The 17,193-nt window shown below is 41.2% G+C and overlaps 1 protein-coding gene across 1 annotated transcript in view; it reads left to right on the top strand.

The window, feature by feature from the left end:
• The window catches only part of esama (endothelial cell adhesion molecule a), a 48,086-nt gene extending 31,130 nt beyond the window's left edge, over nucleotides 1–16,956 (top strand). The window contains exons 2-7 of the mRNA XM_083692348.1: nucleotides 11,141–11,286; nucleotides 12,279–12,480; nucleotides 12,871–13,026; nucleotides 13,435–13,557; nucleotides 13,758–13,887; nucleotides 13,995–16,956. Of these exons, the coding sequence (XP_083548474.1) occupies nucleotides 11,141–11,286; nucleotides 12,279–12,480; nucleotides 12,871–13,026; nucleotides 13,435–13,557; nucleotides 13,758–13,887; nucleotides 13,995–14,493 (1,256 nt within the window). The 3' untranslated portion in view covers nucleotides 14,494–16,956. The remainder of the gene's footprint in view (nucleotides 1–11,140; nucleotides 11,287–12,278; nucleotides 12,481–12,870; nucleotides 13,027–13,434; nucleotides 13,558–13,757; nucleotides 13,888–13,994) is intronic.
• The last annotated feature ends 237 nt before the right edge of the window (nucleotides 16,957–17,193 follow it).

Here is a 17,193-nt window from a genome sequence, read left to right as displayed (position 1 = left end):
CATCACTAGGGGACTGAGAGAGGGATGGTGGGCCATCTCAGATAAAGGCTGTGGATCTTGTGTATGCTGCAATTGGTTTGTTGAGATAGTATACTGTAGTCTGCCTCACCTCTTTTGAAATTTTGCTTGCAGAATGTACTGTATTACAGGACTACAGCTTAACACCTAATACAAATTGGACATTAATAGTCGTATAATATTGCTTCAATTAATTTATGAATTAAATTGTTCCAGTTGGTAGGTAGGAATTTATTAATTATTTACAGTCTTTCCTAAACAGTGATACATGGTACCTAGTTCATCAAACCTTTTTGTTTAAAACACTTTTCAACATTGTATGATGTCACCGACCAACATTGTATAATAATGGGATATTGTTGGTACCAACTGCTGGAGGAAGTCATATCCCGGAATGCTTGTTTGAAGCCAGGTGCGCACAGCCGTGTGTGGCTGGAGCTGACTTCCTGTCAGAGTTATGTTTCAGCATACAGACCCTGCTAATTCCCAATCAGAACACTATCAGCAGGCCCAGGTTTTTCCTGTGAGCTGCTGTGTGCACAATACAAAGGATGTGTGTGTGTGTGTGTGTGTGTGTGTGTGCGCGTGTGCGTGCGTGTGATGCTGACTTCTGTGCTTTGCACTAGTTGTCTAGGTCAGTGACACACTTCATTGAATTAGAAAAACATTTGTATAGGGACATTTCAACCTTACGTTTTAGCAGTCAGTCTTTAGCAATCATTTACATACCTTTCAAGTTCCCTGTAGTTGTGAAGGTATTGCGTGTCTGTATTTCGTATATCCATCAAACCACCATGAGTCCCATTTTCCCAATAGAATTGGAATGACCAGTACCACGATTGTTCCATTCACTCTGCAATAAATGTTTCTCAAAATCTGCACAGTTGGCTGTTGGTAGCTGGCTAGGCTGCTGACTTGAACTCCAGGTGAACTCCGAAGAAGAAGAAGTAACCTGTGAACTAACCCTATCAGTTCCCGGCACCACTACATCTAAGAACCTCTGAACCATGACTATACATCTACCTCCAAAGCTGGTGAAAGTTAACAGTAAATAGGTCAAACGAATTTGTCAGCATCATGTCGGGTGGGGAACTGATGGAACTAGTCCATAGGTTACTTCTCTGGAGTTCAAGTCAGCCGGCTAGCATCCTAGCCAGTTACCAATGCTGACATTGTGTCATTTGACTGAAATACAGAGTTCAGAATGGACAACTTATCACATATTGTTTGCTTAGGATATCACCTTTTTCAATGAGTGGATTTTGAGAAACATTTATTGCTGAGTGAATGGAACTATCGTGGTGGTGGCTATTCCAAATGTGACTCGTGATGGTTTGATGGATATGTGCAATACATGCACACAGGCCAACTACAGGGCACTTGAAATGTACTGTATGTAATTTGACTTCTCTAATTCAGTGACATTATCATGTTAAGTTATTTACTCCATAATCCCCTGGGCAAGAATCACATTCCTTGTCTTAGCTGTATTGGGAATGCACACAGAGGTATTTGCATTGTCATTGTCATTTTTATGTATATCTACAACAGAACCCTCAAGCTTTGTAAGGCGATGTTGGATTTCACTCTATAAATACAACCCCTCACTAATACCCCATCACTCACTCTCGTTACACAAAAGACCAGCCCAATCAGATCCAACTCAACTCCATCATTACTGCTTCGATTAACCTCCAGTCCCTCTGCTCCTCTAGGCTGAGCCAACTTCAGTCTTTATCAGACCCCCACATCACCCCCCCCCCCCCCCCCCACACACACACACACACACACACACACACACACACACTCTCACACTCAGATGACAAACAGTGTCCTCATACCAGCAATTAAACTAATGACTCTGAACTCAAAGGCTATACAGATGAGGCAGGGATCCGGAGACAGAACTGTTTGGGCGAGATAGGGACGACACATTTTTCTCAAGTCTGTTTCACTTTAATTATACTAGAAGACAGGGGGCTGGGAATGGGAGGGCTTGCAGGCTAATCAGATGATGAGTGCTTCTTTGCTGTCTGTCGCCAAAAGCTCTGTGTGTGTGTGTGTGTGTGTGTGTGTGTGTGTGTTTGTGGATTTAAGTACTGTACGTATTGTGTACGGGATGGAGTGATTGCTGCTATTGCTGCTGCATGGTTTATCTCCCTCATAAAATTCCAGTCATCTCTTATGTGGTGTGTTTATCTCTAAATTTGTTGACTTCAAAATGTCCTTTATCGAAGAAAACAGATGTCTATCAGATACAGTCTACTGATCCTATGACTCTCTCTGTGTGTCTGAGATGTGTATGGTTTTCATCTCAGCCTGGATTCTTCAATATTTGGTAATACTCTATTTGGTTACACCATGTAGTGTGATAACATTTAGACAACTATACAAGTAACCATTTTTAAACCGAATTTGGCCTCTGATTGGAGGCCACTTTTGTATGAACCCTATGAGTATGGCATGGAGCAGACAGGATGAGAACAGAGTACAAAGGTGATCATAGTCAGTGGAGGCTGGTGGGGGTATAACTTGTAATGCATGGAATGAAATGAGTAATGATATCAAACGTGTGTAATCTTCAGATCCACTCAAATGATGCATCCCTCAGTTCTATCACACCCTCTAGCTGTCCTTCTCTCCTTGCTCTCTCTCTCTCTCTCTCTCTCTTTCCCTCGGATGTGTGGGCATTCATCTTCCCTCTGATCCCTATCAATAATTGATTCCCTATCAATCACGACAACTGATGTATGATAAGTTCTTTGAAAGTCCATTTTATTCTGCTCATCAAACAAATCCACTTCAACTTGAAAAGACTCATACTAGTTCTATAAGAACTTCCCAAAGATATCACAAGGGACATTTCTACAAAGCTCTCTGATAACTATGAGGAAGTGGTGGTCCCTCCACCCAACTCTCGGTATGTAAACCACCTTCTCCATCAAATATTTCAGACTGGTTTCCTTATCTCCAGGGAGTCTCCTTCAGGGAGTAAACAGGGCCCATTTAGAGCCTTTCCTGTAATTAAGATCTGTTTATATGAGCCTGTCCCTTCCCAAGGGAAGGGACAGGCTTGTCACCATGCAACTGAGTGCTATCCTGCACGCTATCACTGGCCCTATCACACATAAAGTGAGTGCCTGGTGTAGGTAATGGGACAGTGAAGCATTTTTTTCTTCTTTTGGTTCTTCTTTTGTTTCTACAGACAGATTTGTGCACATATTGGTTTCACCATGTAGAAATGACAACACATTTTATACATAGTCCCCCTATTTCAGGGCACCAAAAGGCTTGACAGGCGTTTCTGGTTAGTTAGGTGTGTTCCGTCACATCTCTTTTTTGTGTGCAGGCATAAGACAACTGTCGATGTCTAGTATTGATATAGTGTTCTAGGCTTTGCATTTGCCCTTGGAGTCTGCTATTGGTGTCTGTCAAAACGAAGACCAAAGAGGTGTCAATGAAAGTCAAGGAAGACATTATTAGGCTGAAAAATCAGAAAACTATCAGAAACATAGCCAAAACCATAGGCTTGCCAAAATCAACAGTTTGGAACATCATTCAAAAAAAAAAAAGCACTGATGAGCTCAGCAATTGCACACAGGCTGGTAGGCCAAGGTAGACTTCTTCAGTGGATGACCACCATAATTAAGTAAAACCCTCAAAACAACTGTCCCACAGATCAGTAACACTCTCCAGGAGGAAGGTGTGAATGTTTCAGAGACAAGCATATGCTGAGTACCAGCCAAACTACTGAGGTGCAAACCACTAGCTATCCTCAAAAAAGATGGTTAGGTTACGATTTGCTACAAAAGTACCGAAAAAGCCTGCAGAAGTCTGGAAAAAGGTCTTGTGGACAGATAAGATGAACATCATTATGTACCAGAGTGATTGCAAGAGGAAAGTTTGGAGACAAAAAGATCTGCCCCAAATTTAAGGCATACCACCTCATCTGTGAAACATGGTTCATTGGATGGTGCTTCATCATACAGTAAGACGATGACCCAAAACAGTTTTTTTTCAGGGCCAAAAAGTGGAACATTCTTGACTGAATCTGTTCTATTACTTTTGGTGCTCCGAAATAGAGGGACTATGTATAAAAAGTGTTATGTCAAAATGGTTAAACCAATATGTACATTAATACAATCACATAAAAGCTGACAATCTATACATTAACCTCATAGTAATTGTTTGATTTCAAATCCAAACTTTTGGAGTATAGAGCCAAAAGAAGAAAAAATGCTTCACTGTCCCATTACTTACGCACTGTATGTACTCACACACAAACCTCATTGTAGTATGTACTATTACGCAGGGCACTGTATGTACTCACACACAAACCTCATGTTCAGAAACAACACATACAAACCCCTGTCACACTCACACACTAATGCAGACTCACTCAAAAAGCTGTATGACATTCACATGAACACAAACTCACACATCTGATCATGCAGAAGTATAAGAAAAAGAGAAACACAGTTATGGTCATAACTCTTCCAGTAGAAATCTCCTTTAACTGTGAATACAAACTGCTGGCTCTCTGACACTATACCCTGTCATTCTCAAAGTAGGTCCTCTCACATAACATAATAAGGTAATCACTGAGGCAGCACTGACTTACACAAGAACACACACACACACACTTTATTTGGTACAAAGGAACTGTTATCACACACAAGCACACACCTGTATCCAGATGTCAACTGTGTGTGTGTGTGTGTGTGCGTGCATGTGCGCGTGCACGTGTGTGTGTACGTGTGAGCATGCAGACGTTTGCATGTGTGCGCGCTGTATGCACCCCCATCATAGAGAAGCATTAGCTTATGTCCATAAATGAAGTATAGCACTGTAGTCTTTCTGCACCTTATGCCTCTGTGTTACTGCCTGCACCCTGTTAACACCAATTACCTCAGGATGTCTGTGTGAAGATAGATGATAACTCCCATGGAAACGAAGAGTTGAAATTAACGACTTGTTATGTCAGACTTGCTAATGTCATTGCCCACACAGTGCGATGATCACAGAGTCCTGGTTTAATGTGTTCACATGCGCTGACCAATATTCCATTTCGCCGCCATCAGTCATTATGTAATATTTAAAGCCAATCCATCTGCGAGTGTGAGTGGACTGTGAAGCCCCAGTGTAGGTAGACGAGTAATAGATTGAGTACCACCAATGATCTGAGGTAGATCATATCTTCACTCCTGCTAAAGCCCCAATCAACCCTATCTATTCATCCATCCATTCATCCATCCATCCCCTATGGTCAATGCTGCTCTTTCGCTTTTCAATGAGCTCCATGTCTAATGACTAAGAGGATGGTGCAGTCTCTCCTTTGATTGGGGCAGCAGGTAGCCTAGAGGTTCGAGAGGCCGGCCAGCTGGTTCGATCCCCACCCCAGGCGGGAGCCAGAGGTGAGCTGGTGACTGGAGGGTTGCTGGCATCGTATCCTACCACTGCCGTTGTGCCCTTGAGCAAGGCACTTAACCCCTAACTGCTCAGGGGCGCCTGTCGGGGGGCTGACCCTGTGCCCAGAGCTCTGTTCTAATAGATTGAAATCAGTCACTCTACCGTAGTGTAAAGGAAGGGGAGAGACTGTAAGGTGATAGTGATAGGTTTGTCTGAGAATGCAGCGTGCTGGGTTTCTGACACCCGACTCTTCTCTCACAATCTAGGATGGTCCTCTCACCTTTCCTTATTATGTCACTGCCAGGCAGCTAGCTTTACTCAGGCTGGCTGGTCACACACAGCATGTAGCCCCACACACACACACACACACACACACACACACACATATACACACACACACACACACACACACACACACACACATATATATACACACACACACACACACACACATACAGTGTGCACACACTGTACCTATTAGCTGTACCTGACCACAAAATCAAGTGATGGTCCAATTGGAGTGTGTGTGTGTGTGTGTGTGTGTGTGTGTGTGTGTGTGTGTGTGTGTGTGTGTGTGTGTGTGTGTGTGTGTGTGTGTGTGTGTGTGTGTGTGTGTGTGTGTGTGTGTGTGTGTGTGTGTGTGCATGTGTGTTTCAGCTCGGTGACTTCTGCAGAGTCAGAAAGGTACAGCAGTGAGAGGAGATAGGAAGATTGTCTGAAGAAAGGCATTAGTACTGCTAAGACCCATGTGGGGTTAGGGAGAGGGGGAGCAAGAGGAGAGAGGCTACGTAAGGTGAGAGGGATGATTAAAAAAGAGGGATGGAGAAAGCTTCTCTACTTAATTAGAGCGGGTCAGTGTTGACACAGGTCCCACTGCCGCTCATCGCCCCTCTGGCTTATTCCTCCTCTCTGAGACAACGTCTAAGCAGGGATGGAGGGATGAGAGGAGGAGGTGGAGGATGAGGGAGGGCTCATCAGGAGAAAGCTAGTAGCCTAATGACTCACAAACAGGGAGAAGGGATATACACACACACACACAAGAGGGGGCAAATGGCATTCATTAGAGTCAGTGTCAAAGCCATTACATATTATAGGAAACACGCATTAAACACATGCATACTTTGCTAATGAGCATTAACACAGGAATTAGAAATACGATTTTCTTGTCTCAAGCAGTCTGCCCTAATGTGCATTTCAATCCCTCATAGTGGTGGGGTCAGTATGGCTCAACATCGTGTTATGTTAAAGGAATGATATCATGGTGTAATACATAAGATGAACTTGCGCAAGCTTCAAATGCAATTTGTATCCAAACTATGATATACTTTATATGGCACTGCATATTGACAGTGATAGGTGGGTTCAGGGTATGTGCTGCCCCCCCCTGGTTATCTGGACTCATTGCACCCTCTCTCTGACCATGTGGTTCTGATTTGTGTATCTCCACTCAATCTGAACAGGCACTGGATTGTGGTCTTTAGTGATTATTCCACACTGATGGAGAGCAAATGAGGTACAGTGCCCTGCCTAAGTACTGGGAGAGTGAAGCATGTGTTTCTTCTTTTCACTCTATACTCCCGAAGTTTGGATTTGGAATTAAGTGGTTAAAATATAAAGTGGTTAAAGTATATATATGTGTGTGTGTGTGTGTGTGTGTGGGTACATGATGTGTGTGACCAGCCAGCCTGAGTTAAAGTATATATTCTCAGCTTTTATTTGAGGGTATTTGCGTACATATTAGTCCCCCTATTTCAGGCCACCAAAGATAATGGACCATGTCAATATTGGTTTGACCATTCAGAAATTACAGCACTTTTTATGCATAGTCCCCCTATTTTAGGGTACCCAAAAGTCAATGTCTAGTATTGATTCTAGTCTTTGCATTTGCCTTTGGAGTCTGAAAAGAAATATCAGAAACATAGATAAAACCTTAGGCTTGCAAAAATCAAGAAAGTTTACAGAAAAAAGGATCTGCCCGAGATATACAGCATACCACCTCGTCTGTAAACATGGTAGAGGGGGTGTTGTGGTTTGGGCATGTATAGCTGCCAATAGAAGCTAATAGCTAACTTGTCTTAATTGATGATGTAACTGATGTAGTGTATTCTGAAGTGTACAGCAACATCAAGTACAAGCAAATGTCTCCAAATTCATGGGATGGCGTTTCATCATACAGTAAGACAATGACACAAAATATACTGCCATAGAAATTAGGTTTTTCAGGGCCAAAAAGTGGAAAAGTTTTGATTGCAAGTCAATCTTCAGATTTAAATCCAATTGAACATGCATTTCATCTCCTGATGATGAGTTTCGGTAAAAAGACCTCAAAACAATAAACAACAGAAGATGGCTGCAGTACACGCCTGGCAGAGCATCACCAGAGAAGATACCCAGCATATGGTGAGTTAATGGGTTGCAGACACTCAGGCAGTTATTGCATGCATAGGATTGTCGAAGAAATACTAAACATGAGTGCTTAATTTTGATATTATATGAATCTTTCCCATTACTTTTGGTGCCCTGAAATAGGGGGACAATGTATAAAAAGTGTTTCCATTTCTAAATGGTGAAACCAATATGTGCACAAATACCACCAAAACTTGACAATCTCTCCTTTAATCTCATAGTAATTGTTTGATTTCAAATCCAAACTTTTGGAGTATAGAGCCAAAAGAAGAAAATATGCTTAATTGTTCCATTACTTATGCAGGGCATGTTAAATGTTTACATTTAAGTAATTTAGCAGACGCTTTTATCCAAAACAACTTACAATAAGGACATTTGTCTAAGTGAATCAACTGTACAACAGTCATAAGTAAAACTTTTGATAAGAACAAGTGCATCGGCAGTCACAGTTGCAGAGGCATTTGCTTCCACTCGAGCTGACAAGATGTTTCTGTAAATTTCAAAATACATTCTGCTGCTGCTGTCAGCAGTTACAATAATTAAGTTAAGACAAGTTAGTAAGTTCTAGTGGCAACTATACATGCCCAAACCTAGTACCCCCTGCACCATGTTTCACAGATGAGGTGGTATTCTGTAAGCATCTTTTTCTCCAACCTTTCCTCTTGCAATCACACTGGTACATGATAATATTCATCTTATCTGTCCACAATACATTTTTCCAGACCTCTGCAGGCTTTTAAAGTACTTTTTAGCAAACAGGATAACTAGTGGTTTGTACCTTGCAGTGAAGCATCTATAGTTTGGCTAGTGACATATTCTGCAGATGGTAGAGTCTCTGACACATTGACACCTACCTCCCGGAGAGTGTTCCTGATCTGTGTGTTGTTTTGGGGTTTTTCTTAATTATGGTGAGCATTCTTTGGTCATCCACTGTGGAAGCCGTTTGCAATTGCTGAGCTCACCAGTGCTTTTTTTATTTTTAATGATGCTCCAAACTGTTGATTTTGGCTATGTTTCTGATAGTCTTTTTCTGATTTTTCAGCCTAATAATGACTTCCTTAATTTTCATTGACACCTCTTTGATCCTCATGTTGACAGACACCAATAGCAAACTCCAAAGGCAAATGCAAAGCCTAGAATCAGTACTAGACATTGACAGTTCTCTAATGCCTGCACAAATGATGTGACACACCTGACTTACCAGAAACACCTGTCAGTCCAATTGTCCCATTACTTTTGGGTACCCTAAAATAGGGGGACTATGCATAAAAAGTGCTGTAATTTCTGAATAGTCAAACCAATATTTATACAAATACCATCAAATAAAAGCTGACAATCTTTACTTTAACTTCATAGTAAATGTACATTTGATTTAAATTCCAAACTTCTGCAGTGTAGAGACAAAAGAAGAATGCTTCACTCTCCCATTACTTACGCAGGGCACTGTAGTTATGTTTTAAAAGGCACTTTTTACAACTGGTCATATGGTATGGATCTCCTATGGGTATGGGTATCCTATCAGTGTGATTTATTTTTGTCAACGGGCACGTCAAATCATAATCAGAGCAGCAAGCCTTATCTAGAGGCTTCTGGCAGAACCACCCATCCTGTTTAGAGATTAAAGGCATTGCCAACATAATTCATCAGAGACAATATTGTAACTGCAGCATCACTCCTGTGATTCCTAGGGCCTGAGCAAACACTCAGTAAAGAAAAGCACTCCAACCCAACGCTGCACCTTTAAGTCCTAAACCAGATGCCAGTGTTTTTTCCTCTCAATGTCACGCTTAGGCCATGTAATTCCCCTTGCTGAATACAATGTCAGTCCCCCAAGAAAATGATAGAATAATGGGAAAGAGGATTCTCTATGGATCAAGAGGAATAGCCCATTGGATTTAGGGTGTGTGTGTGTATGTGTACTAACTGGCCACCAAGCTAGCGAATCAGATTGCTGGGTCCGATTTCAACCGGAGGACTGTAAGTCTATAGTGCCCATTTCTATTATCTGCCTCAATGACATGAGTTTTCTTTTTTGTTCTGTTAGTATTTTGCTGGGGACCTGTTGTAACCAAGTTGTCATCGAGCATGGTGTTTGTGGCTGGATTTGCTTGACTGGATGTCTTGTCAACCTAGGTCGGTAGGAACATCATATTCCATGGGTTCAAGATATTCTTGGTTATCTAATACTTTGGACATTTTTGATATGGTACTCTTCACTATTATGACTATTTTGAGTCTAATAGCTCCGAGAGAGAGTTGCAAGAAAAAGTAATCACTGTTTTGATATGCTTTATTGCATGTATCTTGGTTTGTCGATGGTTTCTCCATGATCCTGTATCGTAAATCATTTGATTTCTTGAGGAGCGATAAGATCAAAACAGCAAAGAGGGTTTAAAGCTGTTGGAAGTTCGAACAAGGGCAGTTCAGTTGAGCCTCTGTCTAGAAGACTGGTCCAAATTCTACTATACAGTACATCTGGCTCTCTGCCACAGCTCTGTTCTTTGAAGTGGCATCTGACATATAGGCTCCTGTAGTTCAGTTTGGTTATACAGAGTAGCTCTACAAAACTCATCTTTTGTTGTGTTCTGACATGCTTTGAGTTAACCATCTACTACAAACACTCTTCAGTCATCATTACCTGTTGACTGAGGTGTGTAACTGGAGATTGCGAGAATTCCAGTTAAACTGCCACTGAGTGCAGCTTAAAGCATTTGTTCTTTTTTATACATTTGTATACATGCTTATCTGCTACTGTATCCCTTAGCATCAAGAAACAACTCATGCATATTCTCCTGTAAGAATTTCCGTCTTGTCCAAGAAAATGGAAAATATGATTATGCTGAGCGATCAAATCAAATGAAACGAGGCCAGTCAAAATATTCACGTAGCAAGTGTCATTCTTGTGTTGATGTGAGATACAGTTAACATGTGGTGTCTGATTGTTATTGACACTTCTGTGGTTTACATGGTGGTTTACACATGGAAGGACATTTTTACATTACATGTTGATGATAATATTCCTCACTGAATTTGTTGAGAGTCAGCAGCCACCACTGTATGTGAATAACAAAAAGCAACATTCCTTTGTGTTGCAAAAATGGTGATTTGTATATGTTGAAAATGTGCTTGTGGTGTGAGATGAATTAAATAATTGGTTATCAATTTGGGAACAAGGGAAGGGAAACATCATCCTCATACAGTATAACTTTCTATTGAGTGGGGACCCTGGGTGTGGCAATTTTGCCAGCCAGCGGACTTCACTTTGACATATTTATTACTCTGTCTTTCCTCCTCTCTCCTCCTCCAGGTGTCCTGGCGCAGATCCAGATGCCCCAGAAGAGCATGGAGGTTATCAAGGGTCAGATGGTGGTTCTGCAGGCCTGGTACAACCCTGGCATCGGCAAAGAGAAGAATACCGTCCTCTGGAACTTTGTGGCCAATAGTTCCAAACTGGTGAGTTTTGGCGTCGGTTTATGACATACTATTGATGTGTGGTCATGATATGAAGGAAAAGACAGTATATTGGTTCTATGACTCACATCTATTACCATTTTCCTCGGCACTTGGAACACTACTCTATGATGTTGATGATGAAGGAGAGTAGTGTTGATTGTTGCTTTATGACTTGTCTAAGAGGTGTGTACTAATAACTATACAGGAAATAGTATTTCTATTTCAACTTTGAATTATGAATGTATTCAATATGTCAACATTTTTGGATTTACATATCACCTTTTCTATCACCCATCTCTTGATTATGGGCAGTATCTGTGATATTTTGTGTAGCTCTTGCTCAGAAGCTTACAACTACTGTACAGCTGAAATATTTTGTTGCTTGACCATCTGTGCACATAATGTTGGGGATTATGGTTATGAGGGATGTTTGACTGCCGTTATACTATTAATCTGGCAAAGCTCTTCCTTTGGAAACCCTCAGAAATGAATCAAAGAAAAGGCTTAAAGCTCTATTTATCCAATGTATTTTTCTGGAAAATGGCCAAAAACTTTGCATGTTATGGCCTTTTCAGGCAGTCACATTTCCAAAAATCAGTACGACTGTGTGTGGTGAACCACTGTGAAACCAAGGTGGCCGCAACTATCTCTCGTCAGACATATCAATGTTATCTAGGAACCTGTGTATACATATGGATAAAGTCCAGAAGGGATCAAAAAGGAAAAAATGTAATAAATTTGCACTAGCACTCTTTCCACTAGCAGTGGAAACTTGGAAAAGACCCATGTGACTGAACATGTGCTTCCCACAGCTTATTAGCCAAACAGCCTCTTACTCACATATAGTATTGCTATTCTGTTAGCAGTAGCATAACATACTGTGTCCCCTGCTTGCACCAGAGCCTGCATGGTCAATCACAACAAACATCTTTAGAAGACGCTCAACATTAAATCAAGCATTCATTGCCTTTTCATGGCTCTTTTCTGCTCAGATCATCTCGTACACCCCAGACTCGATCAATTTCGGCAACCCCCAGTTTGGAGAACGTGTTGGCTTCACGGCCACAATGCCTTCAGCCAACCTGTCCCTTTACATCAACAACACCCAGGAGTCAGACTCTGGTCGCTACCTCTGCCAGGTCATCATCCCTGGGGCTCAGGGCCTGACCAGCGAACTCAGCCTCAATGTCAAAGGTAAGGAGACCCCCCCCCCCCCCCCGCACATATACAGTGCATGTCTGTGCACCCTCACAAATGTACTGTACAATGTATACATACATACAGTACACACATACACACACACACACACACAAACACACACAATCAGCCTTTTATAGAGACACACACACTGACACATGTACATTTATGAATTTAAACACAGGAACACATACATAAATATACCGACATACTGTACTCGCTGACTAGACACTCACCCAGACACAGACATTTCCTTGTTTTCTGATGCAGTTGTCCCAGTAATTTTACCACTACTCCCATCATAAATATTGTTTACTGTTACCAACCTTCTGTATCATCACAATGTCACTACTGCTAACACCTCAAAAACCTCTCCCTGTGTCTCAGTCCCCCCTGCCGTCCCAGAGTGCTCTCTGTCGGGGAAGCCCGTTCTGAAGGGGAACGTCACCCTGAGCTGCAAGTCCATGTCAGGCAAACCCATCCCAGTCTACAAGTGGAAGAAGACCAGCCCCAGCTCCGAAGTCTTCTTCTCTCCCATGCTCAGTGAGTTACTGCCATATTATAATTTATTTTATTTTATTTTGAACATTTAGTTTTACTGGGATAGTTTTACTGGGGAGTGCATATCAATCAGCATCTTCTGCTATTTGGAGTGTACATTTATATTTTATTTAGGATTTGCACACACACAATAACAAATGAAAGACAAAATGAAAGGAAAAGGCAAATTGTGCAGGGGAGGTTAAGAAACGCGGTAGGGTTTTTAGAATTCACTTTGTTGAACTGAAACATGTTGTGAAAGCTGATACTGTAGATTCCTACTGTAGATGATACTGTAGATTCCTTTTAATTTAAAAAAAATATTATTCTGGGAACTTCACAGCAACAGTTTAGCGCTTAGCTATTTGCATCCCTGTTGAGTGTCTTTCTCTTGGTGTGTGTTTGGTTCAGATGAGAAGACTGGTACCTTGAAGCTGAGCAACCTGAGCAGTAACATGTCAGGGAAGTACGTGTGTAATGCAATCAACACGGCAGGTTCAGAGAGCTGTTACATCAATCTGGAGGTCATCACCTGTACGTACCAACACTATACATCACTATTATTTGATGTAATAACACCATTACATGAAGTACAATACAATATAACATATAATAATGAAATAAGGTGCTGAATGTATGAGATCCATATCTCTAAAAGGGAGCAGAAGGACAAACAATATCAAATTAATGTAGTATCTTTTTCTCTGTGTGTTGTCTTTGGTGTTGTTCTACAGCGACTAATGCAGGGGTGATTGCCGGGGCCACAGTGGGCTCAGTTCTGGGCTTCATCTTCATCATCCTCTTCCTCATCTGCCTCCTGAGGAGAAGGAGAGAGACAGAGGAGGACCTGGCCAATGACATCAAGTTAGACTAATGATCACATTTTGTGTGTGTGTGTGTGTGTGTGTGTGTGTGTGTGTGTGTGCGCGCGCATGTTAACCTGTCTCTAACCCACTCCTTCTCAACTCCAGGGAAGACGCCCAGGCCCCCAAACGCGTCTCGTGGGCCAAAAGCGGAACGGGCATGGACATTGTCTCCAAGAACGGCACACTCTCCTCCATCAACACCTCCAGCCCCCACCAGAGGGAGCCCTCGCACCACAACCACCTCCAGCAGTACCCCCAGCGCCCTCCCTCTGACACAGCCTCCATCATCACCTCCACGGGCAGCACAGCCGGCTACCGCCCCCGTCATGGAGCTTCTACACCCACCCACACCCTGCCAGGCTACGGCTACAACAACAGTGCCACCCTGCCCCGCGTCCAGCCCAATGGCAGTCCCCTGCCCAGAACAGAGCGAGCCACCCCCATCCCCCAGGCCCAGCCCCTGCCTCAGACCTATACCCAGCCCCAGCCTCATGCACCCCGCCCGCCACCTCTGCCCTCTGTCGTGACAGCCTCCAATATCTCCCGCATGGGAGGGGTGCCCATCATGGTGCCTGCACAAAACCAGGCAGGCTCACTGGTTTAGTGCTAGTCATCACTGGCACAGCCTGTGTCCTACCATCTTACAGTGTACTACTTACTTATTCCTGTACAGGCCCAGCCCGAGAGAAAGATTCAACTGCAGCTCACAGTAGATAGTCATTCAGTCAGTCTAAACAGTACATTAAATTCAAGCTTTTTAGCTTGAATTAACATTGAAGTATGTGAGCATTTGATGCAGTGGTAAGACCTTAAAACACAGACTGTTGTTCTACGATGCAATTTTTCTTTTATTTAAGTGTATACTGAAGTAAGGCTTTTTTTTGTCCAAATGCTTTTTATATTCAATATGTATACAAAGTATGTATACTGTAGATATGAATTTCATGAATGTCTGCAGTATCTTGTTTTCTATAGTATCAACTAATGTATTTTTTACAAAGTTTTTCCAACGCAGGTTTTCAAGTCCTCTGTTTTCTTTTCAAAGACTGTAGTGACTTCTCTTTCTCTTCACAACGCTCGATCGAACACATTTTATGAAGAGATTTAACAAAATAGGGACTTCACAAGGTGTGAACGTAACTTGCTAACGTGTCTCATGCTTTCAGACACCCACAGCAAGAAAGGAATTATGTGGATCAAGCTGGGAGCTCAATTTTCCATACATTCCATACAGATTTCATAGATACAATATGACAACTGTAGAGGAAGGACGAAACTATTTAGAAGCACAAAATGACTCATAGTATTCCTCTCTGTATATTAATTTACTTACTGTGAGAAAAATATAATTCTCATATTGGTGTAAAATATAGGAAAAGGTATGTATATGTATTGCTGAATTCCTACCTGCCTACATTCTTTAAAGAATGGAGAAGAAGGAGACTGGAAAAAGTACATTTTAATTTTTCTAATTTTCTAAATGCAAAATATGTAAATGTTTTCCTTCACATATACCAACTTCTGGCAATTAGATGCTCTTTAGGTATAGCGCTTATAACTTAACTCTTTATGAAAAATAGAAATAGCATCTAATATTTGACAGTTTAGGGACTGATATGGTGGTAATGTATGGCTCCACCCTCCAGTTGTAATGGATTTGAGTTGCTTACTGCGCTGCAATTATACATGGATATTTGTACAGGATATTTATTGTGCATCAAATATATTTGAGAATCCTCTCATCATATATGGACAGGTGTTGGATGCTTATGGATGGATGCTGTTTCAGCTTTTCAATATCTAAAGAAAAATCTATTTAGGATATCGCCTGCCCAATATGAGTTTGACATTAAAAGAAATGCACTGATTTTTGAATACAGGACCTTTAAACAATGTCATTGACCTGACCACCACCAACGATGCAGTTAGATTGAAAATGTTGATCATTCAACTGGTCAGTTTTCCGAAAGCTTAAGAAGTACTTTATCTCTTTTTAAACCCCCAGGCCCACTCCTAACCCCTAATTTCACACACAGAAGATTGACCTGCAAACATTGATTTTACAGTTACTTGCTACTCTCTCACGGGATTGCTCCTGGGTGTTGGGAGAAGTTAAGCAATACCTAAGCTATGAAGCATTTGGGAAACTGACCCCTGAATAACCTCAAGTAAACTTCTTTAGGGACACTTGTAGACAAGCCTAGAAGCATGAGATGCTACCCTTTACTTTCAGCAGTATGAATCCTGTAGTTTTGCAGCTACATGGAAAAACATTTATCGACTAGTGCCCTTGCGCCATCTTCCCAAATCAAAGTTTCACAAGCTCAAAGGTGGTCGAATGTCAAGATAAGTCCATTTTCCGTGCCATCTGTTGTGGTGATCCAACTACAGTATTATGTCTCAAATCCCAAATGAATGGGATATATGGACTCCCATCTAAAATGATGATTAAGTGAACTATCCTTTAAACCTTTCTATTACTGGACAAAAGCTATTGTCATTACACTGGAGGGAAGAGACCCTGTATTTTTACAGTTTTATACACACAGAAAGTCAGGCAAAAAAGGCCAAATGTCAATGCCAAAAAGGATTATCCACAGCATCGTAAATGATGTGTGTGACAGAATTTAGAGTATGGAGACTTTCTCCTCTAAATTGAATATATTTAGTAGTATTCAATAGCAAATCATTTTGCTGCTAAGAAGTGAAAATATAAAATGACATTCAAGACAGGCCTTTTGTATTGTGTTATATTGTATTGTAATATGCATTCTGTAACACAGGAATAGAATAAAAGAAAGGAACAAAATATTATCTAAATAAATTATACAAACATTGAGAACAATTCATGGATCATTTGTTTTCAATCAGTTATAACTGAAATAGGATAGCATTAATACACAAACTGATGGCCAAAATGTTGATAATTTATGTATATGCTTAATCATACACAACTACTGTACTGTATGTGCAGTGTTTATGAATTTCTTCAACTTTCATGTATATGGAATTGGAAATAACTTGTATCAATATTTTGTATTAAAATAAAAATGGTTGTCAATGTGTATTTTATTTTTTGGGATTTTCATAACGCAAATTTGATCAAATAACCAATATGAACATTGAGAATAACAAAGTTATACTATATTCTCATGTCAGAGGCAGATTCAAGTTGTTTTCCACACTAACTCTGTGAAGCATGTTTGTTCATGGAACACCTGACGCAGTTTTAACTGAGGTTACTCCTCAGTGACCCTGTGCCATATGAAACGGCAAAGTAAAATGCATACAATCATGACAGTGT

This window comes from Argentina silus (genome assembly GCF_951799395.1).
Source record: "Argentina silus genome assembly, chromosome: 2".
Taxonomy (NCBI): Eukaryota; Metazoa; Chordata; class Actinopteri; order Argentiniformes; family Argentinidae; genus Argentina; species Argentina silus.
The sequence above is the reverse complement of the archived record's forward strand: the minus strand, read 5'-3'. Positions and strand labels throughout refer to the sequence as shown.